General features: G+C 41.7%; 1 protein-coding gene across 5 annotated transcripts in view; it reads right to left on the bottom strand.

Moving 5' to 3' along the window:
- The window catches only part of sptb (spectrin, beta, erythrocytic), a 44,197-nt gene that overhangs the window by 16,550 nt on the left and 2,669 nt on the right, over nucleotides 1-24,978 (bottom strand). For 2 of the 5 annotated variants that reach the window (XR_001776163.2, XM_017302588.2), the window contains exons 1-17: nucleotides 16,894-17,543; nucleotides 10,620-10,771; nucleotides 10,320-10,493; nucleotides 8,539-8,636; nucleotides 7,675-7,755; nucleotides 7,415-7,530; nucleotides 7,160-7,272; nucleotides 6,898-7,085; nucleotides 6,664-6,781; nucleotides 5,502-5,660; nucleotides 5,051-5,353; nucleotides 4,813-4,963; nucleotides 3,627-4,497; nucleotides 3,392-3,529; nucleotides 2,049-2,808; nucleotides 1,600-1,802; nucleotides 435-525 (exon numbers count right to left, since the gene is read on the bottom strand). Coding sequence is in view for 4 of the 5 variants with exons in the window: in XM_017302588.2 (XP_017158077.2) it covers nucleotides 435-525; nucleotides 1,600-1,802; nucleotides 2,049-2,808; nucleotides 3,392-3,529; nucleotides 3,627-4,497; nucleotides 4,813-4,963; nucleotides 5,051-5,353; nucleotides 5,502-5,660; nucleotides 6,664-6,781; nucleotides 6,898-7,085; nucleotides 7,160-7,272; nucleotides 7,415-7,530; nucleotides 7,675-7,755; nucleotides 8,539-8,636; nucleotides 10,320-10,493; nucleotides 10,620-10,771; nucleotides 16,894-17,446 (4,269 nt within the window). In the remaining variant the exon portion in view is untranslated. Of the gene's footprint in view, nucleotides 1-434; nucleotides 526-1,599; nucleotides 1,803-2,048; nucleotides 2,809-3,391; nucleotides 3,530-3,626; nucleotides 4,498-4,812; nucleotides 4,964-5,050; nucleotides 5,354-5,501; nucleotides 5,661-6,663; nucleotides 6,782-6,897; nucleotides 7,086-7,159; nucleotides 7,273-7,414; nucleotides 7,531-7,674; nucleotides 7,756-8,538; nucleotides 8,637-10,319; nucleotides 10,494-10,619; nucleotides 10,772-16,893; nucleotides 17,559-20,714; nucleotides 20,995-24,978 lie in introns of those variants that run through there. The other 3 variants (XM_008399167.2, XM_008399168.2, XM_008399165.3) reach the window with 3 other exon arrangements.

Genomic DNA, 24,978 nt, shown 5'->3' with positions numbered 1-24,978 from the left:
CACCAAATATTGATTTCTGAACTGAGTTAAAACATTAGTATTGTTGTTTCTAAATGAATATGAACTTATTTTCTTTGCATTAGTTGAGGTCTGAAAGTACTGCATCTTTTTGTTATTTTGACCATTTCTCATTTTCTGCAAATAAATACAAATTCTTTTGCTTGGAATTTTGCGGTCATGTTGTCATTAGTTCATAGAATAAAGGATCAATGTTCATTTTACTCAAACATTTACCTATAGAGAGTAAAATCAGAGAAATGTATACTTTTAAGTGGTCTCTTATTTTTCTCCAGAGCTGTAAATTACTATGATCAAATGTTACTGTATAGTAACAACCTAATAATAGCCTAGTAACACTAAGGACATAGAAAGCAAACACACAGCTAATAAATAATGTATTATTAGATCTTTTTCACAGATTGTATTGAACTCACATCTTGAGTGTTTTGCAGAAAGTGCTGAAGGTCACGGTTATCTCTCAGCTTTTCAGACACCTCCACAGCTCGTCTCTTATTCTTGCTTTGCCTGAAGAGCGAGCACAAAAGCAAAGTTATACCATACATTAATAACAGCTTCAGACAGAGCTGGCCTTTTCTTCTCCACCTAACAAATCTCTCTGTGACATAATTCGGACTGCGCACTGTAGACAAATCCACCAGATCTCCCTCTTCACTTCATGTCTTTCTTCACTTCACCGAAAAGAAAAGTCTCTCTGTTAAAGATCAATATCCATTATTGCAGGTGCCTGTCTATCAAGCTGAGTATTGGGAGAGAAGACGGTAGCTCCAATGCCCTTTCTAAAGTTAATAATGCAGAGGCTAGGAAAAAAAAACAACATTTTCACAGTTGAGGCAAATCTCTAAAGGAAATGAGATGATATTTCTGTGTACGCTTACATTTGTAGCCTAAAATTAACACTTTAGAAAATGGGTTAATGTCTTACATTTCAGCCTTACTAATTCATAGAACAATTCATCACTATATAACATTTACGAAGCAGGAATACCAATTGTAATTGCTCTGTAAATTTTGCTTTTCATGCACCCTAGCGACATGTTCACAAAACGAGGCTAAAGAACATGTTGCACTTCAAACAATTTGTGCAATTTTCACGACATTTTAAGAGAAAGACGACTGCTGGACTTTGAGTCTGTGTCAAGTTACAAATTTGAAAGTTCTAACTTCTGGAAACCAGTATGCGTGAATATCCTTTGTCATTGTTTTTAAGGTATAGCAACCTGAAAAGGTCACAATCTTGCCGCAGCTGTTTTAAAAGTCAAGACAGATACTTGGGAAAAACAGATATATTCTGACCTGGTACTTGTTATGAAAAGTTTGCCTTATGCCACTGTTTGACTGTCCTTCACACCACAGAACAAATTAAACTACATATAAACATAAATTCCTGTTTTACAACTTGTCTCTGTTCAGTTGTGGTCATATTAATTGAGGGCATGTCAGGATTTAAGTCCCACACCTATCACACTGTTTAAAACTGGGTTTCACGACATCTTGGAGGATATATTGAAGTTGTTTGCACTCAAATCCATAAAAATTCTAAATTGTCATTTTACAAACTCAAGTCAAACAAAACACAACCTGTCCCCGACTGAGTCCATTTTCTCCTGAACTTTGGGAGAGTGCAAGTTGTTACTGTCCACCAGCCGCTGCCCGCCCTGCAGGGCGCCATCGATCTTATCTTCGTTGGCTTCCATCGTGCTGACGAAGTCTTCATGCTTCTTCAAAGCCTTTTCTGCCCCTGCCAACGTGTCAGGCTTGTCTATGTGGGCCAGCGTGTACTCCTGCAATAAAATAGGCATCATGGAATTGAGAAAAAGCGCTGAAAACATGAAAACGGACTGTCCAGAAATCTGTAATCTGCTGACTGAGTTACATGGCGAATGTGCAGCGTTGGAGCTGATAGTGCTGCATTCTTCCACTAAACGTTCTTGCAGAATTCCTGCAGCATTGCTGACATCAGGTTTTCAAGCTGTTTTTGTTGGTTGGCCTTCTACTTAGTCCAAAAGACATCATTAGGAGAAGCTTACCTGATTATTTAGGATGGCCTCTACAGCTTTGCCGTCCCTCAAGAACTGCTGGAAGCCCAAACCTTGGTCCAGGAAATTTCTGCGACTGTCCCACATCTTCTGGAGCTCATACCAGCCGCGGTCCAGCCCTTTGAGCCTCTGCTCCAGCTGCTGGTATTGAGGATCATCTTCCTGACCCTGGGTGACCTGAGCTCCTGTGTCCCTCACACGGTGATAGTCCTCTTCATGGTTGTTTATGTCTTCTCGCACAGCGTTGTGACGGCTGAGCAATTCTTCGGCCTCCTGCAGGGAGGTGGGCATCTCCTCAGATGCCACAGCTTTCTGGGTTTTGAACAGCCAGGACTGGAAGTCATCCATGTCTTGGAGGAAAGTCTGTAGCTTACTGACCTCACCTAGAGAGTCCTCCCTGTCCTTCAGGGTCTTTCTAAGTCTATCCCAGGCTGCATCGAGCTCCGCCCTGCGGGCTAAGATATCTGCTGCGTTCTCCGGGTGGTCCTGGGCCAGCTGGTTTGCCTCTTCGTTAAGGAAGGTGAGCTTGGCCTCGATAGCTGCTAAGTCCCTCTCCATGCCGAACAGTTTCCTCTGGATTGTCATGACGGCTGCCAGGTCGTTGCCCAGATCCTGCGTGGACTCGATCACCCGTGTCTTATCTTTGATCCAGGTTCCTGTCTCATCACACTCCAACCCATAGTTGTGAAGACTAACAGCAGAATCGACTCTCATTTTCTTATCTTCCACCATAGCCTTGAATGCTTCCCATCTGGAAAGAAATAATTCATTAAAAGCTTAATTCACTAAGCTTAATTTAATCATTTATAAATGATTCAATTTATAAATGATAAATTATTAGAAAAATGGTCTATTGATATTTCATTTTCTCAGCTTTATCTGATAGCAATGACCTAAAACACAAGAATTTAGTAAAGGAATTATTTACTTATAAAATCAAGATAAAACGTATAAAACTTATGCCGACAAAATGATAAATTTAATGTCTCAACTTCACTGTAGTTGAAAGTCCTTGTTCATGAGATGTCAAGTCAATTCTAGAGTAATTGGTGCTTTCTCTGGCCTTGTAGAACACAAAGAAATGTGTTGTCCCTCCCCCACCTGTTGCTGCATGCTGCCAGTAAGGCAATCTTATGAAAAACAGTCAGTTTTTTGTATTAATTTCATGTAATGCTGGTGGCCATACTTGGTGGGACAAAATGCAAAGTTGTGGACTGCTACACTAAGCATCATCCCTCATGGATATTTGTTCTTAAAAATACCACCTGCATGGATGTTTGTCAGTGTGTCTCTGTGTTCCCCTGTGACGGACCGGCAACCTGTCCAGGATGTACCTCTTATTCAGTCGTGTCTGGCATTCCTTGATCTCTTTGGTGCGAGGGTGTCTGCTCTCCTCAAGCTGTTTTGCAGCTTTATTGACGTCGTCTACTCTCGACTGAACGTTCACCATTTCTTGAGCCAGAGCGCTTAACCTGCAAACGAGAAAATTGTTAGTTAGAATAACAGCAGCGGCCAACGTGATGCAGAAAATTACAGCCAATTAGTTCAGTTTAGATGAACAATCTCTACCTGTTCTCTACCACTTCCAAATCCTCCAAGTTCTCAGGAACCTCTAAATCCACCAGCCACGTCTCCTTCATGCTCATCCAGAGCTCACAAGCATCCGTCTCACTGAAGATGGTGTACAGGGCCATGGTGTCATCCAGTTTCTTCTGCCTCAGGTCAGCCAGAGTCAGGAGCTCCATGTAAAGGTCCTTGATGTCTTTTAGACGTCTCTGGATGTCAGGGGTGTTTTGTAGCTCCTCTGGCAGAGCGCTGGCCTGTTTGGACAGCGCATCAATGGTGGCTCCATTCTTGATGGCTTCGTTTCTCAAGTTGTTCTGGTTTTTCAGTAGTCGCTGAGTTGTGTACTCATCGTGACCGACGTCGTTGCTGCTCATCTGCCTCTTGGCGTCCAGCAGCCAGGTTTTAAGCTCGTCAGCATCGCCCTGAAACTGGAAGAACGTCTGGGTGTCCCGAAGGTTCTGCTTTCGAAATGCAGCCAGGTCTTCCAGCTGCTGCCATTGCCTCTCGATGTCGTCCATGCACTCCTGGATCTTCGGAGAGCCGAAGTGCTTGGCCTGGATCATCTTGTCCCCTTCAGCCAAGATCTGCTGCAGGTTGCTGCGGCGAGCTCCAAGCTCGTCCTCGAAGGCGCTGTGCTTGCTCTGGAGCACCAGCACGCTCGTCAGGTCCTTGCCGTAATCCAGAGAGGAGAAAAGCTGCTCTTTCTCTCTGATCCAGCTTTCCAGCTCCGCCACCTCCCACAGGATGTTCCAGAAGCGGCGAGACTGCTCCAGTCGAGCTCTCCTCTGTGCGGCCAGGGCGCAAAGCTCCTGGTAGCAGAGGTTGAGGTGCTGCACCCTGTCTCGAATCACTTGAGGATCGCATGGCTTATAGCCTGGAAAGAGAAAGTATGTTTGTATTTTCTTTTATGTTTGACTCTTTACCTAAGGATTATATTCCACTGCATGCCATATAAATTGTTAAAATATATTTGATATAAAATATTTAAACTATGGTTATATGTTTATTAATATAAGAATAATTAGAAGACCTGAGAACAAGATTAACCCTAGCCTTACCCCCAACACAAAATTCACATCTGCATTATACTCTGCTTCATTTAAAATCTCTAATCAATGCACCACGTTTAATGTTTCTTTTTTTTTTTTTTTTAAGTTTCCCAGAGGAGCAATGAGTGTGTTCCACTTACTATCTCCGTTTGCAAACTTCAGAGCAGCAGCACTGGCACTCTGTACCCTCTCTGCCTGCAGGGCGATGTCGTTCTCTAGCAGAGCGTGTTTTTGAAGCAAGTCCTCCACCTCTAACAAGTGTTTCCCAAAGTCAGGAGAGAGCAGTCGTGCCTGAGGAGAGGCTTTTGAATTAGGTTTCTTCTTGAAATGTTAATGTTTTTTTTTATTTTCTTTCAAGTCAGTATACATGATTTTTACCTTCATTTCATCCATCCAGCTGATGATGTACAGCATCTCCTGGAAGATCCTCTGCAGGGTTAGGTTCATATCCAGACGCCCTCTGCGGGCCCTAAGCAGTTCTTGCAAGTAGTCCCACAGTCGCAGGATGTTGTCTTTTCGCGCGTCGATCCGCTTGGCGTCGTGGTAACGCTCAGACTCCAGCTCCTTGGAGATGTTCACCAGCGCCTGGACGCGCTCCTCATATGCGGCGATGTCCGTCTCGATGGCGTCGTGCTTCTTCTTAGCTGCTTCCACGGCTGGCAGGTCGTAGCCAAAGTTATCCTGAAGAGAGTGCGCAGAGTGAATGTTGATTTGTATTTGAGTTATTTTTTCATATCTCTACATGTTTCATCCTGAATCCTGTTTTTGAAGCTTAAATAAAACAGAAACGCATTTAAAACCAGCTCTTGGTTCACAGCATTCGGCTGACCTGAGCCACTAGTCTTTGGTTCTCCAGGAGCCACGTTTCCCTCATGGCCGCCTTCCTGTCGAATCTTCGCGCCATCTGTTCCAGCTTCTCCTGCCGGATCAGCTCGTCCCTCAGGACCCGTTCCCGCTCGTGCTCCGCCCTTTCCAGACGCTCCCAGGCCTGCGATGGGGATGATGAGAAGCATCCTGAGTCTTTGTAGTGTTTGCGAGCATCGTCGTTTTAGCGTCAACAGCACTGGGATGTGTGAGGTGTTTAAAAAATTTAGATGCTCCCTTCTGCTTGATCTCATCCTTGATGAGAAACTCTGATGTTTAAAGGATATCCAGACGATGCAGAATGGATGTGTGCAGAGACAACTCTGTATTCTTTTGACGTCACATCATGGAAAAGTATTCATACCCCATAGACATTATTATGACCAGAAACTTGAATGTGTTTTGCGGGAATGTTATGAGCTTGTCATCCCTATTATTAAGCCCAGTGGTGGCAGCCTGAGTACACGTGTGCCACACTTTTGTTGTTTTATAAGTGGTGCTGCAAGGGATGACTCAAAGTCAAATTAGATTAACCTGACAGGCCCTCCAACCTCTTTTGTATTTATACCAATGTCACTTTTTCTTTGCCAGATTCAAATGCCTTAATGCCTTTAAGTCTGAAAACAGCATAGTTAAAGTTTTGAAATAAAGTTGAGGGGATTCAATGCTTAGATTTAAAGAGGCTTCTCATTTTGACCACTTCACTAAAACCTTTCTGGAGTTGCTGGTTTTAATTTGCAAAAAGAAAAAAGAAAATGAGACCATGTGTCATTTTTCCATCCACTTCACAATTACGTAAGAATTTGTGCAAGTGTATTATGTAAAAATCCTTTTACGAAATAGTAAATTGTTGAGGTTGAAATATGACAACCTGTGAAAATGTTCAAAAGCTACAAAATATGTTTGCAAAGCGCTCTAAAGTTAACATGTCACAGTCGGTATTTTATGCCTGGTGAACAATACAATATTGGTAGAGCATCAATGCATTATTCAGGATATTTTATCACAGCAAAAACAGTTCTTTTATTAGCGCCTGTGTTTTTTTTCTAACTTCCAAACACAGTGAAACTTTTATTGAGAGATCTCTGCTAAGCAGACCTCTGGTTTGTCCCGGGACGGCCTCTCACCCTGTTGATGTCTGACACCAATGCTCCCTCTTTCGGTGTGTAGACCCTCTGGTTGTTGGCCCTCATGCGACTCTGAATGGTGAAGAGCAGCACCTCCAGATTCCCTTTCTCCTGGAACCTGAGAGAAATTAAACACATTTCAACCACAAGGTGGTTCACAGAGACCGGCACATATCAAAACAAAAAGAGACGCAAGAACAGAGCAACTGATTGCAAAAGGGGTTTTTGACTCACTTGGGCGGCTTCTCGACAGTCCGGTACGTGTTGAAGGCCTGAAGCTGCTGCTGGACGCCCGTCAGAGAATTGGCGAGCTTCCTGTTGTTTAGCACGACGATGGTCTGCTCGATCCACGTCAGCAGGTTTGAAGCCAGCGTCTCGTACTTATCGATCATCTTCTCCGTCTCGATAGCTTGATCCAGAACCTGAATAAGGAAGGCAAATATATAAACAAGGCTTTCGGCTTGACAGACTAATGAGTGCCGTGTTTCCATCTCACCTTTCCGACTCGCTTTCCCTCGACAGCGAGCTGCTTCATCTTGGAGAAGTAGTGGTAAAATGCCACGACGTACGTGATGATGGATTTTTCATCTGGGTTTTCTGTGAAAACATCTGCAAAACAAAATGCCAAGTGAGTTAATCACCACAGCGAGAGGCGTCACCTCTCCCGAGGTGTTTGTGTAGTCACCAAGATTTATCCTGATAAACATTTAGCTCTACACGGAGGTCTTCACAGCTATCATCGGTCACTCGCCTTCTGGGTCTAACAGCTTGGTCACGCCAAGCTTCTGTTCTGCCACATTGAAGGCGTTCTGGAGGTTGTGGGTTGGATTGGACCTCTTCAGTTTGGTGTAGTCCACCAGATCAGGCCTAGCAGAGCGATGAAAGAGGCAAATGGACAAGACAAAGCGAGAGATGAAAGAGGAAAACGAGGGGAGACACAGAGCAGGCAGGTTTGGGTTGTGTTTTCATGTAAGCTGGTGAGAGCAGGTTTCATTATTCATCTTTCCTCACCGGTGTTTGTGTATGAGGGCGTTGAAGGCCATTCCGTCTTTCCAGCTTGTGGTGAAGTTTGTGATGTTGACGTTCGGGTATCTGTGAAATAACAGTGATGTGATGGGATGTCACTGGCTGAACATGAAAGGATATTTCTGCGAAGCTCAAGCTTTAAATCAATGTCTCCCGCGTAAAGCGTAGTCTTTCATATCCATAGCTTTGAGCCTTGAAGAAAAATATGTTTTTATACAGATCTATTTGTATTTCTCTGTGCAAACGCTAGCTTTTGTTAGTGCTTCGGCGGTTCAAAACTTGTCCTATCAATCCCCTTTCTTAGACAGAGCAATTACAGTAGTTCACAAAAACTGTGATCCTACAATCCCCTGCTAAAGTGTTAACACCCTTTAATCTTTTTCACATTACCAGATGTTAGAAAACTCAAACTTCAATGTGTATTAATTGAAAAGTATGTGACAGATCACAAAATAATCCACAATTGTGAACAAATAAAAAGCTAAAAAAATTGGGGTGTATCAATTGAATATAGGGTTGTACTTTAACTAGGCCATTGTATTTTTTATTTTTTATTTGTACAGATGTTTTAAAAGCACACTTTATTTTTCTTTCACTATTTTCACCACTTTATGACACAGGATGTGATCAAATAGATAAATGTCTGTGTTTGTAATGTAATGGGATAAAAAAAAGACAGACAGTTCAAGAGGCTTGAATACTTTTGCAGTGTAGCATGTACCCTATTAGCACAATTTAAGAAATGAAAACTCAGAGTTGTGAAACGGTAACAGACGTGCACCTGGCTACAAATTCCCGATGGATGTTTACAGCAGCTTGGTTATGCTAAAGGCCACGTAAAGTACTTACCCTGCAGTTTTCATCTGACACCACAGAAGAAGAGCATCTTTAGCTGAGTGTGTCTCCTTCTGGTCCGCCTGGCCTGTTTCCACAATAATGTCCTGGATCTGATGAGGAACAGGAAGCACAGATGGATGGTAAATGATAAAACTTATTATTTGATTTTTTTGTTTTACAAAGAAAGAAGTAACACAGACAACCGAGAGGACACTGCATCAGGGAAAAATTTGTCGCTTTATTCCTTTGGTTTCCTTCTTTGTGTAAAATTAAAGCAAATCTCCAGTGATGTATCATTAACGTTATTAGCCATAAAGGATTGTTACAAAACTCAACAGTGGCTAAGATGTGTGGAAAATAGGTGGTAATGACTGAAGTTCTTTTCCCACACAGTGGGCCAGTAATTAGAGCAGTGATGTGATACAAGAGACAGGTCCTGAGAGATTGCTAAATTTAGCCAGCTTTGCTTCTCCTTCACTAATGCAGACTGAAAAATACAGCCTGTTTCTTTCTCTTTTTTTACTTATCTTTTGAAAAAGTTGAATAATGTAGAAGGATTTATTGTTTGAATTATCATTTCTAAAAATAACTACGCTGCTGTCAAATTAAAAATAAATATCTGACTCCCCCCTCCATTCCCTCCTGGATGACAAGAGTGAAAGAGACGTGTGTGATGTGCTTCTAAAGAACGAAAAATACTGGAGCCTGAAGGCATCGTTTCCAAAAAAATAATCCCGAAACTGCAGGTTTAAATGTTCCTCCCCAATACCTGCCTGTGGAAGCATCTAAACTAAAACAACAGGAAATGAGACGTGTTTATTGTTGCAGATTGAATATCAATAGTTACTCAAAAACTTGAGGCTGTTGGATTAGGCTGCAAATAAAGAAAAAAGTGATCTGTGTAATTTTCCAAAGGTTAAATGAAAACACAGATTTTTAATGGTACTTTTAGTGAATGCAGTGGATACATGGTTGGCTAACAACACTCTTTGCAGAAGTCTGCAGAAGAAAGGGTGAAGCTACGGCTATTCAAACTTTACGGGTTTGTTTATTCACTTAACTACTGAACACACAGAGGCACTCAGGAGTTACGTAGAATCTCTGAGATTCTAGTTTATCCAGGAAAAAACACAGGAAAAAACTCAGTTAAACCATTTTAATGATTTACAAGAAATGATGCCCCTGATGAATTGCATCTGTTTGCTCCTCATTAGCTCCTAGACAGACAGATGCTCTGAGCACATATCTGACAGGATCAATGAATTGTTTTGTTGTTGATCTGTGCAATACAGTTGTATTCAATGAGTTAGAATGGGATCTCAGATGAGGCTTGTTTATCAGATCAAGCTCATATTTCTGTATTAGAAACGTTTCTTTTATTGCTTCGATGTAATATTCTAATCTTAAATGCCATGTTTTTTCATTAGCTGGAAAAGTATCACAGTTAGCAGAAAAGCTTAAATGTAATGTGTTTCACTTTGTGAAATGACTAACTGAAATAAATTAATTTTTTATTATTTTTAATTTATTGAACGTGATCGTACTTTTTTCAAATAATCAGTCTCACAGCACAGTATATCCTCTAGGTGTCGCCAACGAGGCCAATATGTTTAGAAATGTGGGATCTGCCATGGAGTTTCACCAATATGGGTCATCAGTTAATTACTGATACATCTGAATGTTTGCATGGAAAACAGAGTAAGCTGTGTTTTTAAGTGTATGTACCCTTTATACATGAGGCAGACAGAATGACTACATTCTGCATCTTTTTAGATGTCGCAGCCTCGGTTTACCTGGAAACGCAGGATGATGGTCCAAATGAGCCCGAGTATGAGGCGGTGGTTGCCGTCGACGATGTCATGGGACCCCATGTTCTCTAGGTGTACCCTCTGCTCTTTGAGAAACTGCAAGGCCTTGTCCACGTTTTCCAAACAGTGGATGCGCATCCGGCCTTTAGTGGGCTTCGGCTGCGAAGAAAACGAGGAAGGAAAAGAGAAAACAGGAATTTTTGAAAGAAAAGACATCCCGAATGAGCTGCAAATAACATTAAACTTTCACGACGATAAAGTCGAAGCTGAGACAGCATAACTCACCAGACGTTCTCCAGACAGGACCTCCAGCAGTTTAATTAGCATGCGTCCATCACGAAGGTCCAGGTAGAGGTCAGAGATGCGACAGCCGACTCGGGAAAGGATCGAGTTGACCCATTTAGTAAAGGTCTTCTTTTGAACTGCCTCACGCTCATCTGGAGAGGGAACATAGTTTAAGAAAGAACATGAGCCCCATGAATAATGCACTGCCCTCACGGCTGCAGAGCAGCATCACTGAAGCTGGTAGGGATTTACTGTCTCCAACAAGGGCTCTTCAAACCGAAGACATGGCTGTGCATGCTAGTGTTTGTCTGAGGAGAGCTCTTATTGAGTAAATGAATGTGCTGTTAAAAATATATTAACCTTATTCTTATTCTACAATGCCTTCTAAAAGTTTTCATACCCCTTTGACTTTGTCGCATGGTGCAACATTACAACCCCGAGCTTCTGTATTTTGCACAGTCAATACTTTTGTTGCAGTTATGGCTGTTAGCCATTTGGAATATGTCTCTCAACTTTTCACATCTAAAACTGAAAGTTTGTCCATTCTTTGCAAAATAGCAAAAGCACAGTGGATGAAGAACATTGGTGAACATCCATTTTCAAGCTTTGCCACAGAATCTAAACTGCATTTTGTCAATTTAACTGGACCTTTCTAAGACTTGCACATGAGCTGCAACTCTGGTTGCTTGTTTAGAGTCGCGTCCTTCTGGAAGGTAAACCTTCACCTCAGCCCAAAGTTGTTGTTTTTTAGCCTCTAACAGATGTTCTTCCTTGATTTATTTACATAAATTCATCAGCATTCTTCCAGATGTTTGCTGCTTCCTCTATAAAGCCTGTGGCAAACTTCAATAAAGGCCTTCTTATGGCTTTTCTTCAACAATGGTTCTTCTTGCCACTAAATTGCAGTTTTGTGGATTGCACAAGTAACAGTTGTCTTGTCCACAGATTCTCCCACCTGAGCTCTTGACCTCTGCAGCTTCTCCAGTTACCAAGACTCTCTTGGTTGGTTTTCTGATTGTAGTTGTGCTAAAGTCTTGATTATAACTTCACACTGCTTTAAATGCCTCCACAGTTGTATCCTTGACATGTCTGTTGTGTTTTTTATAGTTAATGATGACATTTATTAACTTCTGTTAATAAAACAAATAGGTTTTATCTGTAGAAAAGCTTAAAAATCCTACATAATATGCAGAAGTATGCACTATTTTGTAATGCTTTGAGTGAAGTACATTAGCATTTGTGGCTGCAACTTGGAGAAAAAAGCCAAATATTTCAAGTGTTATAAATGTACCTTCAAGGCATATTGCAACAAAAACAAACTGAAACCGACCACGTAAACATTACATCAAGTGAGCCAGATCTGCACCTAGTTGACATATTTCTGTGGCAACCTAAATAACCCAGAGGAAGGTGAACAGAAGTGCAGTGCTTTCTCATTACACTAACCTTGATTTCGCTAACAGCTACTTTAACTGCAGATACACACAGATATTTAAAACTTATTATGTCAGCAACGGGACATTCCCAGCCCCAGTTGTCCCAGCATGCAACACATCAGTTCCCTTTAGTCTCCACAGTGAAGGTTGCCCTGTTTGTCTCTGACTTCATAATGACTTGTGAACTAAAATAAGGCTGTGAAGAGAACAGGCTAGAGCAAAGACGCCAGGTATCGTATTCTAGGTGAAAAAGGCGTCAATAAGCAAAGGTTAGATTGAGGAGGAGACATAAACTCTGGATGGAAGTAAACTTGGCAAGAGGAAGAGCTCCTGGGGAGGCAGTCTTTCAGGTTTACTGTGCAGAGGCATGGCGAGATAAACAGAACAAAACACATCACCCACAGTATCTCCCCTGCTGTTGCCAAAAAACACCCAGTAAGCTCCTTTACAGCTCCAGCTGAATTCCCAGCAACATCCAGGAGAACGAATCAGGAGTTACAGTATGTAAAACACATGGTGCAGCAGGGCACAGTAAATAAATCATGCGCCGGCTCCGCTCCCCTCAGCAGAACAACGGCACACACCGCTCCGCTGCATCCACATGGATTCCCCACGTAATGAAAAAGTAATGGAAATTAAAACATGCAAATAACTCAAAAGCTCCATTAGTGGCGCAAACGCTGAGAGAGTAGGAACAGAAAACGGAGACAAAAGAAGAGCCTGACTAAAAACTGTGACAAATCCTCTCTGAACTATCTGGGGTGCGGAGGATTTCACAGCACAGTCAGTGAGAGGCCAATTAAAGTGCATCCCCACACTGTTTTGCCATATCACATCACAATAAGAGACCTTGAGAAGGGACAGCATGGGTGCACAGGGAAGCTCTCGGCCAAGTGGGCAGCAATGGGACAACAGAGAGTAATACAGGGGCTGGGGGAGTTACTGTTTTCATGTCGTCTGCTAAGCTTTCTGCAGATGAGGAATAGCCTGACATGACAACAGCTCTGACTAAACTGAATAAAGCCTTAAGCGCTCTTTTGAATAGAAAGCTCTGTTTAATCCTTAAATTCCATCTGTTCTTTTTTACAGAGCGGAAGAAGATTAAATAATACCAATGTTATTAGCGATACGACATACAATGCTATCTAGGGTTTGAGTGTGTCAGAATAAATGTAAAAACGTTTAATATACCAAGTATTGGAAGCCCTACTGTCATTAGGTTAGAAAAGAAAAGAATATTGGCAACAATCACCATGTATTCATGTGCAAACATGTGCTGCAGAAGTTATTAAAACATGACTAATACAGCAAATGATGAAGGTTTTGATTAAAATATATACAGTGGCAACTTTTGACATGGACCATATGGGCAGTTGCCCAGGGCAGCATTGAAAAGGAGCGACACACAAGCGTTTGATAAATCCGAGACAGTACTTGTTTTTGTGTCTTAAACATGTTTTCTATTGCTTTTATGCATGTGCAGTCAGTGGAGGGTTGGTCTGTTTAGGGACAATGTTTTTTTTTTCACACCAGCACCATCTACAATCACTCTTTGAAGAATATTGAATTAATAAATAAAGCATTATTTAATTTCCCTTTGGGATCAATGAACTGTGTTTGACTGAACTGTATTTTGTCCAGATGCAGAAAATAAATGATTGCAATGCGCTTTGACTGATTTCAAGGCAGCAGAATAAGGGGCTCACCCAGGGCACACTACCTACTTTTTAAGAAGCCTGCATAAAAGAAAGAAAAAAGGGGGGAAATGGAACGACAATAAAGTACAACTTGGTCGATTCTGATTAGTGAGCTATTGATCGGAAACTCAAGACTTGTATCTTTTTCCAATCAATTAAACTAGCCACAGACGGATCACTGACAACAACACTCTTCGGTGCGGAAGCTGGTACTGATGGGACTAAAGCTCAAAGTCAGCAATTATTACTGATCTTAAAGAAAACAACTAAGTCAGCTCAAATTTGTATCCAAAGATCAGAAATAAGTCATAATTTTAAAAACTTTCAAAATAAAGCCCAATTTTTTTATACCACCTTTGGCTTCTTGTTTATCCATCAATAGTATTTTAATTAACAATCATAAAAATTTGCATCTTTGACATGGTGAACTACAACATTTCCATACTGGACCTCCCAAACGTATTGCAAAAAATAGCAGTTATGTAAAACCAAGAAAGCGAGCATAAACACATTGGACACTTCTTGGTTTTTTAAGATATTTCTGCTCTTGTGTTTTACCCAGTATGACTCCATATGACTTCAAACATCATTTAATTTAACTCGTGTTACGGACACAACTCGGTGTGTAGGAAGCGGCTGACATGACTTTACAGAATGCTTTTTCTGAGAGAAAAACCATTTTTAGCATTATCCGTTTTTCAACATTAATTAGTGATGCCGTGTGAGAGGAACACTCATGCTACTTGCAGTTTTTCATCCACACAAAATGAATTGGGCCTTTTGAATCTTTTTATTTGTGTCCACCAACTTCTTTTGGTTTTCCTATTCTTCATATTAGAACAATTCTTACTAAACATTCTTCTGTTTCACATGGTTTTACTTGGTGATCTCTCAACCACTTTTTGACTCCAGCCCTATGACTTATTCATGTTGATGGATTTTTCCTGTACACGGCTTGATATGTTTTTTTTTTCCCCCAACAGTCGTCTCATACTGGATGTGGCCCAGTAGTCCCAGAGCTCCCTAATACACGGCCTTGTCATGGCACAGCCAGAGCAACCTGTCCTGCAGCCATGACACCATGACACCAGGACAGGTACTCAGCAAAGCATGGCGATGAAACTCAGCCTCTGAAATGCTCTCTATACCCCCTTGCATGCTCTTGCTAGACATGGCAAATAAACTGTCTGCTCCCTTAAAAGAACTATCTGAAGCTCCTGAACATCAGATTAATAATGTGCGTTTGATGTTTGCACGATTTATTTATGTCTGACCAAGCATTAGGGGAATTAGAGGTAGGATGCAAAAGAGGCACGTGAAAAGCAAAACCGGACAACTTCCCGGTTTTGCAAGTTAAAGTGCCTTGCAAAAGTATTCACAACCTCACGACTTTTTTTGGATTTCGTGGGGATTTTATGTGAAATATTAACACTGAGTTGCAATAATTGAAAAGCAGGAAAAAGCTGACATTATTTCAGACATTCTTTACAAGTTAAAATCTGGAAAGTGTGACGTGCATTTGTAATAATTAGCCCCTTTAAATATGATCATCCTAAATAAAACCTGCATAAATCCACATGCTCTGTCAAAGCTTCAGAGGTTTGCTGGTGGACATTTATGAACCAACAGCATCATAGAGAGCAAGGAGAGCAGCAGAAATGTGTGGAGGATCTTCAGAGCTCAGGAGGTTGAATCAGTAAACTTGAAAACCATGTGTCATGCACTCCACAAATCTAGACATTACGTCAAAATGAGAAGAAGACAGGAATTCTTTAAAAAAATTCATTTGAAGCCATGTTTACAGATTGCTCCACGTCATAAACCGGACACGGCAAATGTGGGAGAAGATGCTCCGGTCAGATAATTCGAAAGGCTTGTCACTGAGCTACACTGAAATGTTTTGGATCAAAGTACAAAGAATGGCCTAATGAAAGAATAGAGATAAACCCAATGAAAAATTTGTAGCAAGACTTGAAAATTTAATCTTTATAAATGCTCTCCATCCAGCCTGACCAATCTGAACACCTTTTATATTGCTCTATCAAATTAGATCCCGATTGATTCAACTGAAGAAAGTTAAGGGAGCATAAATATTTTTGCAAAGCACGAAAAGGAACTGGGGGAACTGCTTGTTTGCAGGCAGAACAACAGAAATACCCGTCAACGGGGCACGTCAAACTACTAAAGAGTGAAAACGAAGGGATGCTTTATAAATGAATAAATGCAAATAAAAAGCCGTTTCTGTCTCTTTTTTTATCACAGTCGTCCTTTCCAACTTCGTTCTGTTGTAATCTTGTCAATATCTTGAAAACAATCTTGAAAAAACTCATGTAAAAAAGACTTCATGACGCTCAGTTGGTAAATTGATGCGTTTGGCCCGTCTCGTGGCATCTCTGATTTAGAGAAAAGCCTCTGAAGTTTGCAGCTTCGCTATCAGTTGCCTCTGCAGCCTTCAGGATCAGTCGATACTTGAAATGTAGCAGAGGCAGCGGGGGGAGAAAAAAAGAAAGCCTTTCCCTCTGTTCCTGCATCGTCTCCTCCATTTTCTTCCTCTCACTAATGCATTCCTGTCATCAGGGAGTTGGATAGCATAGTGCAAGCTCAGAAAAAAGAAAAAAAAACATCCACTGTGATGGCATGGTTTTCTCTTAAAACTGTAACAACAAAGGCAGGAAGGAGTTAATCCAGTAGAGAAAGTGATTGTTTCTTTGTTTGTTTTTACAGAAATTCATCCCAGAGACACATCGCCTTGTTGTTTTGAAGCAGTTTGTGAAAGTTAAAGTCCGTACATGGCACTGTATCTTGTAAGAGATGACAAATGGTTGTTATCTTGAGGTGTTATTTAAATAATTCAAAGCCAAGATTGTTATTAATCAGGGCAGTCACAGCTTCCAGAAAATAAATAAATAACCACTAGATATATTTCGTTTACGCAAGTTCTAATGACAAAACTAACCTCTAGCCTCCATCATTGCCCAGACATGAACATAAACACATGATGGAGAAGGGAGGGGCATGAACCAAGAAGTGTCATCCTTGTGAGGCAGGACATGATGGACCAACTCTCTCAGCAAGCACACACACACACACCCACACACACACGCACACACATACACGGTCCCACGGTCAGGATCCGGTTACCTTGCAGCTGCCTGAAGCGTCCATCCAGGATGGAGTTGAAGCAGATGTTGGAGGTGCTGTAACTAAGCCAGCGCGCCCGCTTCATGCTCCTGGCTGATGAGGAAGAGGAGGAGGAGGATAGGATGGGGGCCAAGTCCGGGTGAGTTTGAGAGGGCCGCGGACGCCGGGGCGTGCAGGAGGAGGACGAGGACGATGATGAGGAGAAGGGGGAGAGCCCTGTGGGCGCCGAGGTAGGTGGAATGTGCAGGACGGTGCCATTCCTCTCGGGGTGCTGCTCCGGTACCTGCTGCTTGCTTGTTGCCTTCCTGTTCTCGGGTCTCAGGGCGCGATGGACCGGCGGGGTGCTCCTGCTCCGGCTGCTGCCACCGCCGCTGCTGCTCACGCCGACCCGGACCTGGGCCTCTTTCTCAGCTAGAGTAAAGGGTCGGCTTGCGGTCTCCTTGCTGCTCCGGACGCCTCCAGCATCCCTGCTGCTGGCCTTTAGGCTGATCTTGACCTCTCTTAGCCGGGGTTGGCTTATGGGGGCAGTGCGCAGCAGGCACGGGCTGCTCATCTTGACCCCCAAACCCCTAAAACAATTACGACAAGAAGAAAACCTCCACTGGAGCCAGCCGAGGAGCTTGGCACACCTCTTCTCTCTCTTTCTTCTGGCTCTCTGTCCTCTTTTCCAGATCCCTTTTGCATTAACTCCCGCTCCCTCTCTCCCTCCCTCCCTCCTCTTCGTCTTTCTTTCTCACTCGCTCCTCACTGTTACCGTGATAAAGCTCTGCCTCCACTTTCAGGCGGCACGAGGGCTCTGGCAGCCTTCGGTTTGGTTCAGTGGGATTTATTTTGCAGCCCCATCCATGCATACAGTATGTTTCAATGCATACACGTGTTCCTACGACTCCCACACAGCGGCACCAATGCTGAACATGAAGCACACAACTGGCACGCTTATGAGTTCCTGTGCCAACAATTCAAACATTGCAAAACTACATGCATGTCAGACGAAAAGCAAGAAAGATTTTATTTTAGGCTTCTGCGGTACAATGAATCCTAATATGCTTTGAAATCATACTAAGTGCATATTTTTGAGTTCACAAGCTGTATACACCAGACGCAGGTAATGTCTTTTCCCTCCCCAACCTCCTTTCACTCCCTGACAGGAAACTCTGATTGCATTACAGAAGCATCAGTGCAGCAGCAGCACTCTAACAAAATATCACCGACTGACACTCAAACCTGAAGCCTTCATTACTTAAAGAGACAGGAAGAGACAGCGAGAAATATAGCGAGAACAGTTGCCAGATGAAAGTCCTGGATGGGAAGAGAGGCGTTCTGGACTCCCAGACGGAGGAGATAACGCTAAGTGCTGGAAAAATGGACCCAATCTGATCTCGTGGCAGGTGATTCTCAGCTCTGAACCCTTTAAAATCTGAGCCGGTGTATTAACAAAGACGATTTCCAGCTCTCTTTGAGGTCAGACCTCCAGTTTTGACTTAGAATTACTTTTTTTCTACTCTAAGGGCAATAAGAAACAAAAAGTAAATGTCCCGCAGGCAGTAGAATGGTGTCTAACAGAAGTGAAGAAATTACAAGATTATTATGGATCAAAATAAATAGTTTTTTTTATTATTATTAAACTCTAATTTTGACCAGCTGATTACCAATTAGAGCCAATCAAGGAAAACATTGACAATTCCTATCTTTGATCATTCCGTCTATAGCACATGTTTAAAAGTTCATTTTCATCAAATCGCTTGAAAATTAATAGGAGTGAAAGGGCAGTAATGAACTGCTCATTCTCACATGAGGTATCATAGGCCTGGTCAGAGGAATAGCGAATCAACTCATTACTGTCAGAAAAGTGTTAATGGCTCGCAAATTAAGACTCACAGGAGGCGTAAAGGAAGTGATATTAATCCTACAGTTGAGAGAGTGAGGAGAAACTCTGTGCAGCATTGCTCCTTGGGATTTAAGAGGGAGTGCATCACCCAGATAAAGCACATCATTAACTTGGAATGAAACCACCTCTATAAAAGCAGAAGTTTTGGGAGCTCGGTCAATACTGAACATGAAGTACACAGCTGGCACAATGCCAAAGCAGAAAGAGCTCAGTAATAATTAGAGAGAAAGAAGAAAATATTTCTCCTCATTAGTAGGGGAAGAGTTATAAGGTAATTTCCTAAGATGTGCAGTGAATCATTCTGTAGTAAGAAAGATGAAAGTAACATGTTGAAGACGAAACCGGTTGTTAATCTATCCAGTAGTGAATTTTTTTCCTTGGAAATTCACTCCAAGATCAGACTACAAGGTAAAAAAAAAAGAAAGTCTTTTACTAGACAGGCCTCACTTAGCGTGTTGTCTGGGGGGAGAAAAAAAAGCAGGACAAGTATGTCTCGGAAAAGTATAACTTTTGAACAAATGACAAAAAGATGTTTGTCGGTGTTTGGAAGAACACACTTCATACCAAGTATCAAGCATGGTGGTGGAAGGGTGATGATTTGGGCTCATTTTGCAGCCGCACTACATAAACATCCCGCATTCACTGAGTCTTCATGATTGTAGACAAACAATTGATGAGCAAGCTACAGTACTTTAGAGCCAACTGTAGCTGAGTTGGTCAAAAATAGGTGATCAACAGCACATTGATCCAAAACGCAGCAGCCAATTGGCTGAAAAGAATTAGTCAAAGCTAATTGACTAATTCAATCGCTTCAACCCGATTGAAACACTGACAGGGGGGGAAAACTGTGCAGAAAAAAATCCTCAAAGAACTAATAAAAACTAAACAAAAAAGTGCCAAAACTCTTCCTTAATGATGAAAGAGAATGATAAAAAAAATCATAAAAAAAACTATTTTATTTATACGTTACTGTTGCCAAAGGTATTTCTGCATGCAGTCAAAAAACAGCATTAGACGGTGGAATGAGCCGCAGAACACAAGGAATCACACAAGAATTTGATGTTGTAGCTTTACATAATATAAACGCTCACAGTCTTACTCTCGGCCCATGCGAGTGTCTGCTTTCAACAATAAAAGCCGCGTGAGCTCAATGTGCACAAGCTGCTGAGCATGAAAAGGGAATGTTACACCAGCTATAAAACTCTCAGAGGTACTAATGGTTTAATTTCTGGTGTTCATTTCAAAGTGAAGCAACAAATACTTCATCCATATTGTAACAAAGTTTGAGAGAGCGGCTCCCAAACACGAGCTCCTTCTCTTCAGAGCTGCATTTATATGTTAGACATTCATCTTTAACCTCTCTTGTATTTTTAACTTCAAAGACGTTAAAATAGTGTGACCTGCAACCTCAACTTTTTCACCACGAGTCCATTCACGTCTATTTTAAAATCCCAAGCAGCCGAACCCACAGGTGGGCCACGGCCTACCGGCTTAGCTAGAAATGCAAGAGATTCATGCGATGGGAGGCAGACGGGCAGGGCAGCTGTCCAGATCGGTCAGACTGTGGACATTCAGAGAATGTGCAAGTGATCCCGGTTACTCGTAGAGGGCGTGGATCGGAGTCAGGGCTCAGCTGCCGGGAGAGTGTGTGTGATACCATAACAGAAATCCACACGGAAACACACTTTTCAAACAAACGGTGTGGAGCTGAAGATTTAAATATCAGCTATGGAGCGGTTATGAAGTTGTTGTTTTGTTTGTTTGTTTTTCTTTCAAGTGATAATGCTTTTTATTTAAGCTTATTCAACTCGGTCAAAGTTACACAGTTGCGTTCTCATTACGGGTCACCCTCTGCGCCCTTCCCACACTGCTAGACTTTCATCTCAAGAATCTGTCATGGAGGACAGAGCCTGTTTACTATGCAGGCGCTCACCTGCGAGGGCCTTGATGCGTGAGCGCTCAAACAGCCGGGCTGAGCTGTTGTCATTGTCGAGCTCCTCATCAGAGAGGTCGAAGCGGGTGTTGATGTGGCTGTACTGCTGCGTGATCTCCACATTGTCAAAATCCGTGGTGGAAGTCGTGGTGGAAGTCATGGCGGTAGCCAGCGTGGCGGGCGGGCGGCGGGACGGCGGGCGGCGTCCTCTGTTGCTCTGGGGGAAGATGCAGGCGAAGAGAAGTCAAACGGCAGGATGGGCGGTGAATGTGGAGAAAATCTAAAACAGATTAACAGCAAGTTACAATAGATTAATGCATGGTGCAGTTTGTGGAGTGACTGGTTTCTACAAAAATATGGGTTCATGGATTTGTATGAGTGTTTCCAGTAGGGAATGCTGCTTCAGTCACTTGTATGTTGAATATATGCAACAGTTATTGGCGTGTGTGTCATATGCATATTGGGCATTTAATGATGGATTTGATGGATTATTGAGTTCAGGGTAGAATGACATTATAACAAGCAGCTTATTTCATTTTTCATTATAAAAAGAATCAGATCACAAGCTTGAAATTATTGAACATTTTTAGGATTCTGGCAAGAAATTGATGAAGCTCATTTAAGTTTATTGGTCCGGTGGCGGCACAGGCCCGGCTTTACAAAAAAATGTTTCAACGGGGTAATAAGTCTGGATTCCAAAAATCTCTGTTCTTGTCAACAAAAACAAATTATTTTTTATCCATGCACTGAGTTTGGAACATTTTGGCAACAAAAATGTGTCTATTGCTGACGTATTATTCAACTACATCATCTATAAAACATGACTTCTTTACCTGTCACCAGAATTTTTGATTTTTCTGCAAACATTTTTGACGTTCAGAAACATTTTTTATTTGTCCAGAAACAACATGCAAATAAGCCCTTGAAGCAGGGCCCACCTTCTCTCCTGCTTCTCTCCCTCCACCCGCTGCTCCATTTTGTGAGTGTCACTCTGCTCGACGGTGACAGCCCAGATGGTGTCTGTGTATTCTTTGCGTGGAATGGCGGGTTGAAGCGTAGCCACTCAGATAGCTCTATCTGGGTGCAGCATAACTCTCTTATCAAGCTGCACGGTGGGGGGTGAAGGGATAGGACAACCCCTGTGAGGAGCAGGGCTTGATGATGAAACCGCCTTCTTTCGAGTGATGCTGCTCACGTAGTATGAAACACAGAAGTGTGTGAGTCCATCGGTGGGGATTTGTAAGGAAAGGGAAGTAAGGCGGGAGAGTCAAATTTATGTGCATTACAGTTTTATACAAAGCATATTTTATTTATTTTTTTATTTCCAGACTTTTAAAAAAAGCCCTCACTGAGGATTAATTTGGAGTTGCTGTAATTAAAGTGTCCTGGAGAATAATTCATATGCCTTAAACTTCAGTCCCGTTTTGATTCTTTACCCATAAATAAAATCTACTGCAACCGATCGCCTTCAGAAGCCACCTCATTAGTAGGTAGAGTCACCTATGTGTAACTTGATCTCAGCATAAATACAGCTGTTGTCCGAAGGCCTCAGAGATTTGTCAGAGAACAAATGTCAACAAACAGAAACATTAAGACGAAAGAGCAGAACAACGTTACCGAAAAGTTGAGTTAGAAATCTATATCTCAAGCTTTGATCGACCGAAGAACTAGCCATAGAAACCCATGGAAGCTCTGGAGGAGCTGCAGAGATCTAGAACTCAGGTAAGAGCTGACATGATATCTATTATCTGTGCACTCCACAAACCTAACCTTTAAGGGAAGGCTATTGTTGAGACTCTATCTCTAAATATCACCCTGAACACGTCATCCCCACAGTGAAACAAGGCGACGGCATTATCATGTTCTAGGGATGCTTCTCAGCAGAAACGAGCAAAGTGGTCAGAGTTTATTGGATGAACCAATTTGAGTCTGCAAGTGATTTCCCTTCTCCTAGCAGAACAACCCTAAGCATTCAGCTGGAGTTGCAATAGAATGAGTCGGTGTGTATTTGTGTGTTAAAATAGCCTAGTCAAAGTCCACACTTAAATCTATGAGGTATGATAATCTGTGGTAAGACATGACAGTGAATGGTATAGATCATATCCATCGAATCTGACTGAGATTGAGCAATTTGAGCAAAGAAGAATGATCTCTAGATGTGCAAAGCTGGTAAAGGTCTTCCCAAGAAGACTTGCAGCTGAAACTGCAGCAAAGACTGATTCAGAAGAATAAATATATAGATTTATAAATATAGAGCTGCATCCTACACTTTTCAACTTTGCATTTGTGTGAAACTTTCTGAATCATGTATTATTTTCCTTCTTTTACCCCATGATTTTCTTTATGCCGTCAAACAAAAACTTATCAAATATGCTGACGTTTGTGGTTGTAACGTGAACATGCTTAAGGACTATGAATGCTTTTTCCAAGATAAAACAAACTGAATTTAAGAAATCTAAAACAAACAATCCTCCTGTCCCCTAATTCACCCTGCAGTATTTTATGGTATTTTGATATAATCATACATCCATTACGAATGGATTATTTTCATCAATGCATTAAATTTGTCGGAAATCTCATAGAATCTGGTGTGTGTGTGTGTAAATATTCATTCAAAATAATCACTAGTTTCTTTCTGCAGAAGTCCCACGTTTGTCTGTTCAGTGTATTCAGAGAAGAGGCCCTCGGTCCTCTGCAATGATGCCGTTCTACAGGTCTCCCTCCTTCTACTCGGTATCAGTCCTCTGCAGAGGTCTCTTATCAGCACGGGGACGCTCCACCCACCACCAGGGGATCCCCTTATCGCCATGGCACACATTACCTTAGCCAGAACTATGGCGTAAAAACCCCTTTACACGCCGCTCAAACTCCCATCCCCAACCTGTCAGCTGAGCACAAACATGTACGTGTCTAATCGTGTCTGAAGACTGACTCCGCTTAGCTGGTGAACACTAATAGCAGCAAATTAAGTGCGTTTGTCGAGGCGTGCTGTCTCCACAACTTCTAGTTCGGGGATGTGTGGAGTAATGAAAAGGCAGGGACCAGTGCGAGCTCTCCACTTGGTGTCCTTGAGGACGGAGAGCCCAAACACACCTGCTCGCTAACAATAGGTTATCCCGTCAGCAGGAAAAAGAGGAGAGCTTCCATCAAAGATGCTGAGTAGGATAACAGCTTTCCACCGGCATCTGGATGTTGTGATGCGCACAGTCCTGGAAAGAGCCACGAAATGCCAGCTGGCACATCACATCACCGCTACAGTCCATTGAGCGTGTTCATTTTCACTACAGTATGTTCAGAAGTGATTCATTTTTCATTTTCTTTGCATAATTTTTTTAATCATCACCACACACTCAGGACTGCCGGGGGTTTAAGTCTGTCGCAATAAGCAATAAATCAATCGATAGCATGATAAATTAAAATGAGATCGATCATTTCTACTCTGATTGATTTTTTTTTTTTTTTTTTTTTGAAGGGCAATTTTGTTCACGGAGGCATCATAATCAAATTTTTATTTATGGTTTGTAAGTGATTTTTTATTTCCATTTTGTTGCTTGTGGTTGTCATGGTTAAAGGAAAGTGTAAATAACACTTCCTGTTCTAGTATTAAGTCTTCATTGCAAAATTAAAGGTTATCTGTCTTTGAGACTGATGAATGCATTATGACGCCATTATGAATATTTGAAAATATCCTCAAAACAACAACAATTATCGTCTGTCACAATAATTATTGGGACAAGTTATCGTCAAGGAAAATGTGTTATTGTGACAGGTCAAGCTTGGTTATTTAAAAAAAACAAACAAACAAACAAACATTGGATTCAAACTATTGGGTAAGTAGTTTTAACCAAACATTACGGCACTTATATTAAAAATTTCAAATAAAGAGCGTTAAATAGGTTGCACAAAAAAAAAGTTGCACTTGCAATTAGAGGGCATGTGTTGGGTGATGTACAAAGAGGTGCAAAAGTGGAATGGACCTTCCTATGTTAATGAGAATGTTTTGTGTTCCTTCTCTTATTTATGGAAAGCAGAGAGACTATAAAATAATGAAGCTGAAAGTCACACAGTTATAACTAATAAAAATAACAACAATATCAATGTATTTCATTTTAAATAGTATCTAAAAGTGTTACAACACAACAGTAACAGCATATAGTAAAAATCAGTGCTTTCAAAATCATGTTTGGATAAGAACAAAACAGGGCACCATCTGCAATGTACATTTGCACATTTAAAGCAAAGACGAATGCAGCTGTTTGGGAAA

Source organism: Poecilia reticulata, chromosome 22 (assembly GCF_904066995.2).
Source record: "Poecilia reticulata chromosome 22, P_reticulata-male-v2, whole genome shotgun sequence".
Taxonomy (NCBI): domain Eukaryota; kingdom Metazoa; phylum Chordata; class Actinopteri; order Cyprinodontiformes; family Poeciliidae; genus Poecilia; species Poecilia reticulata.
The sequence above is the reverse complement of the archived record's forward strand: the minus strand, read 5'-3'. Positions and strand labels throughout refer to the sequence as shown.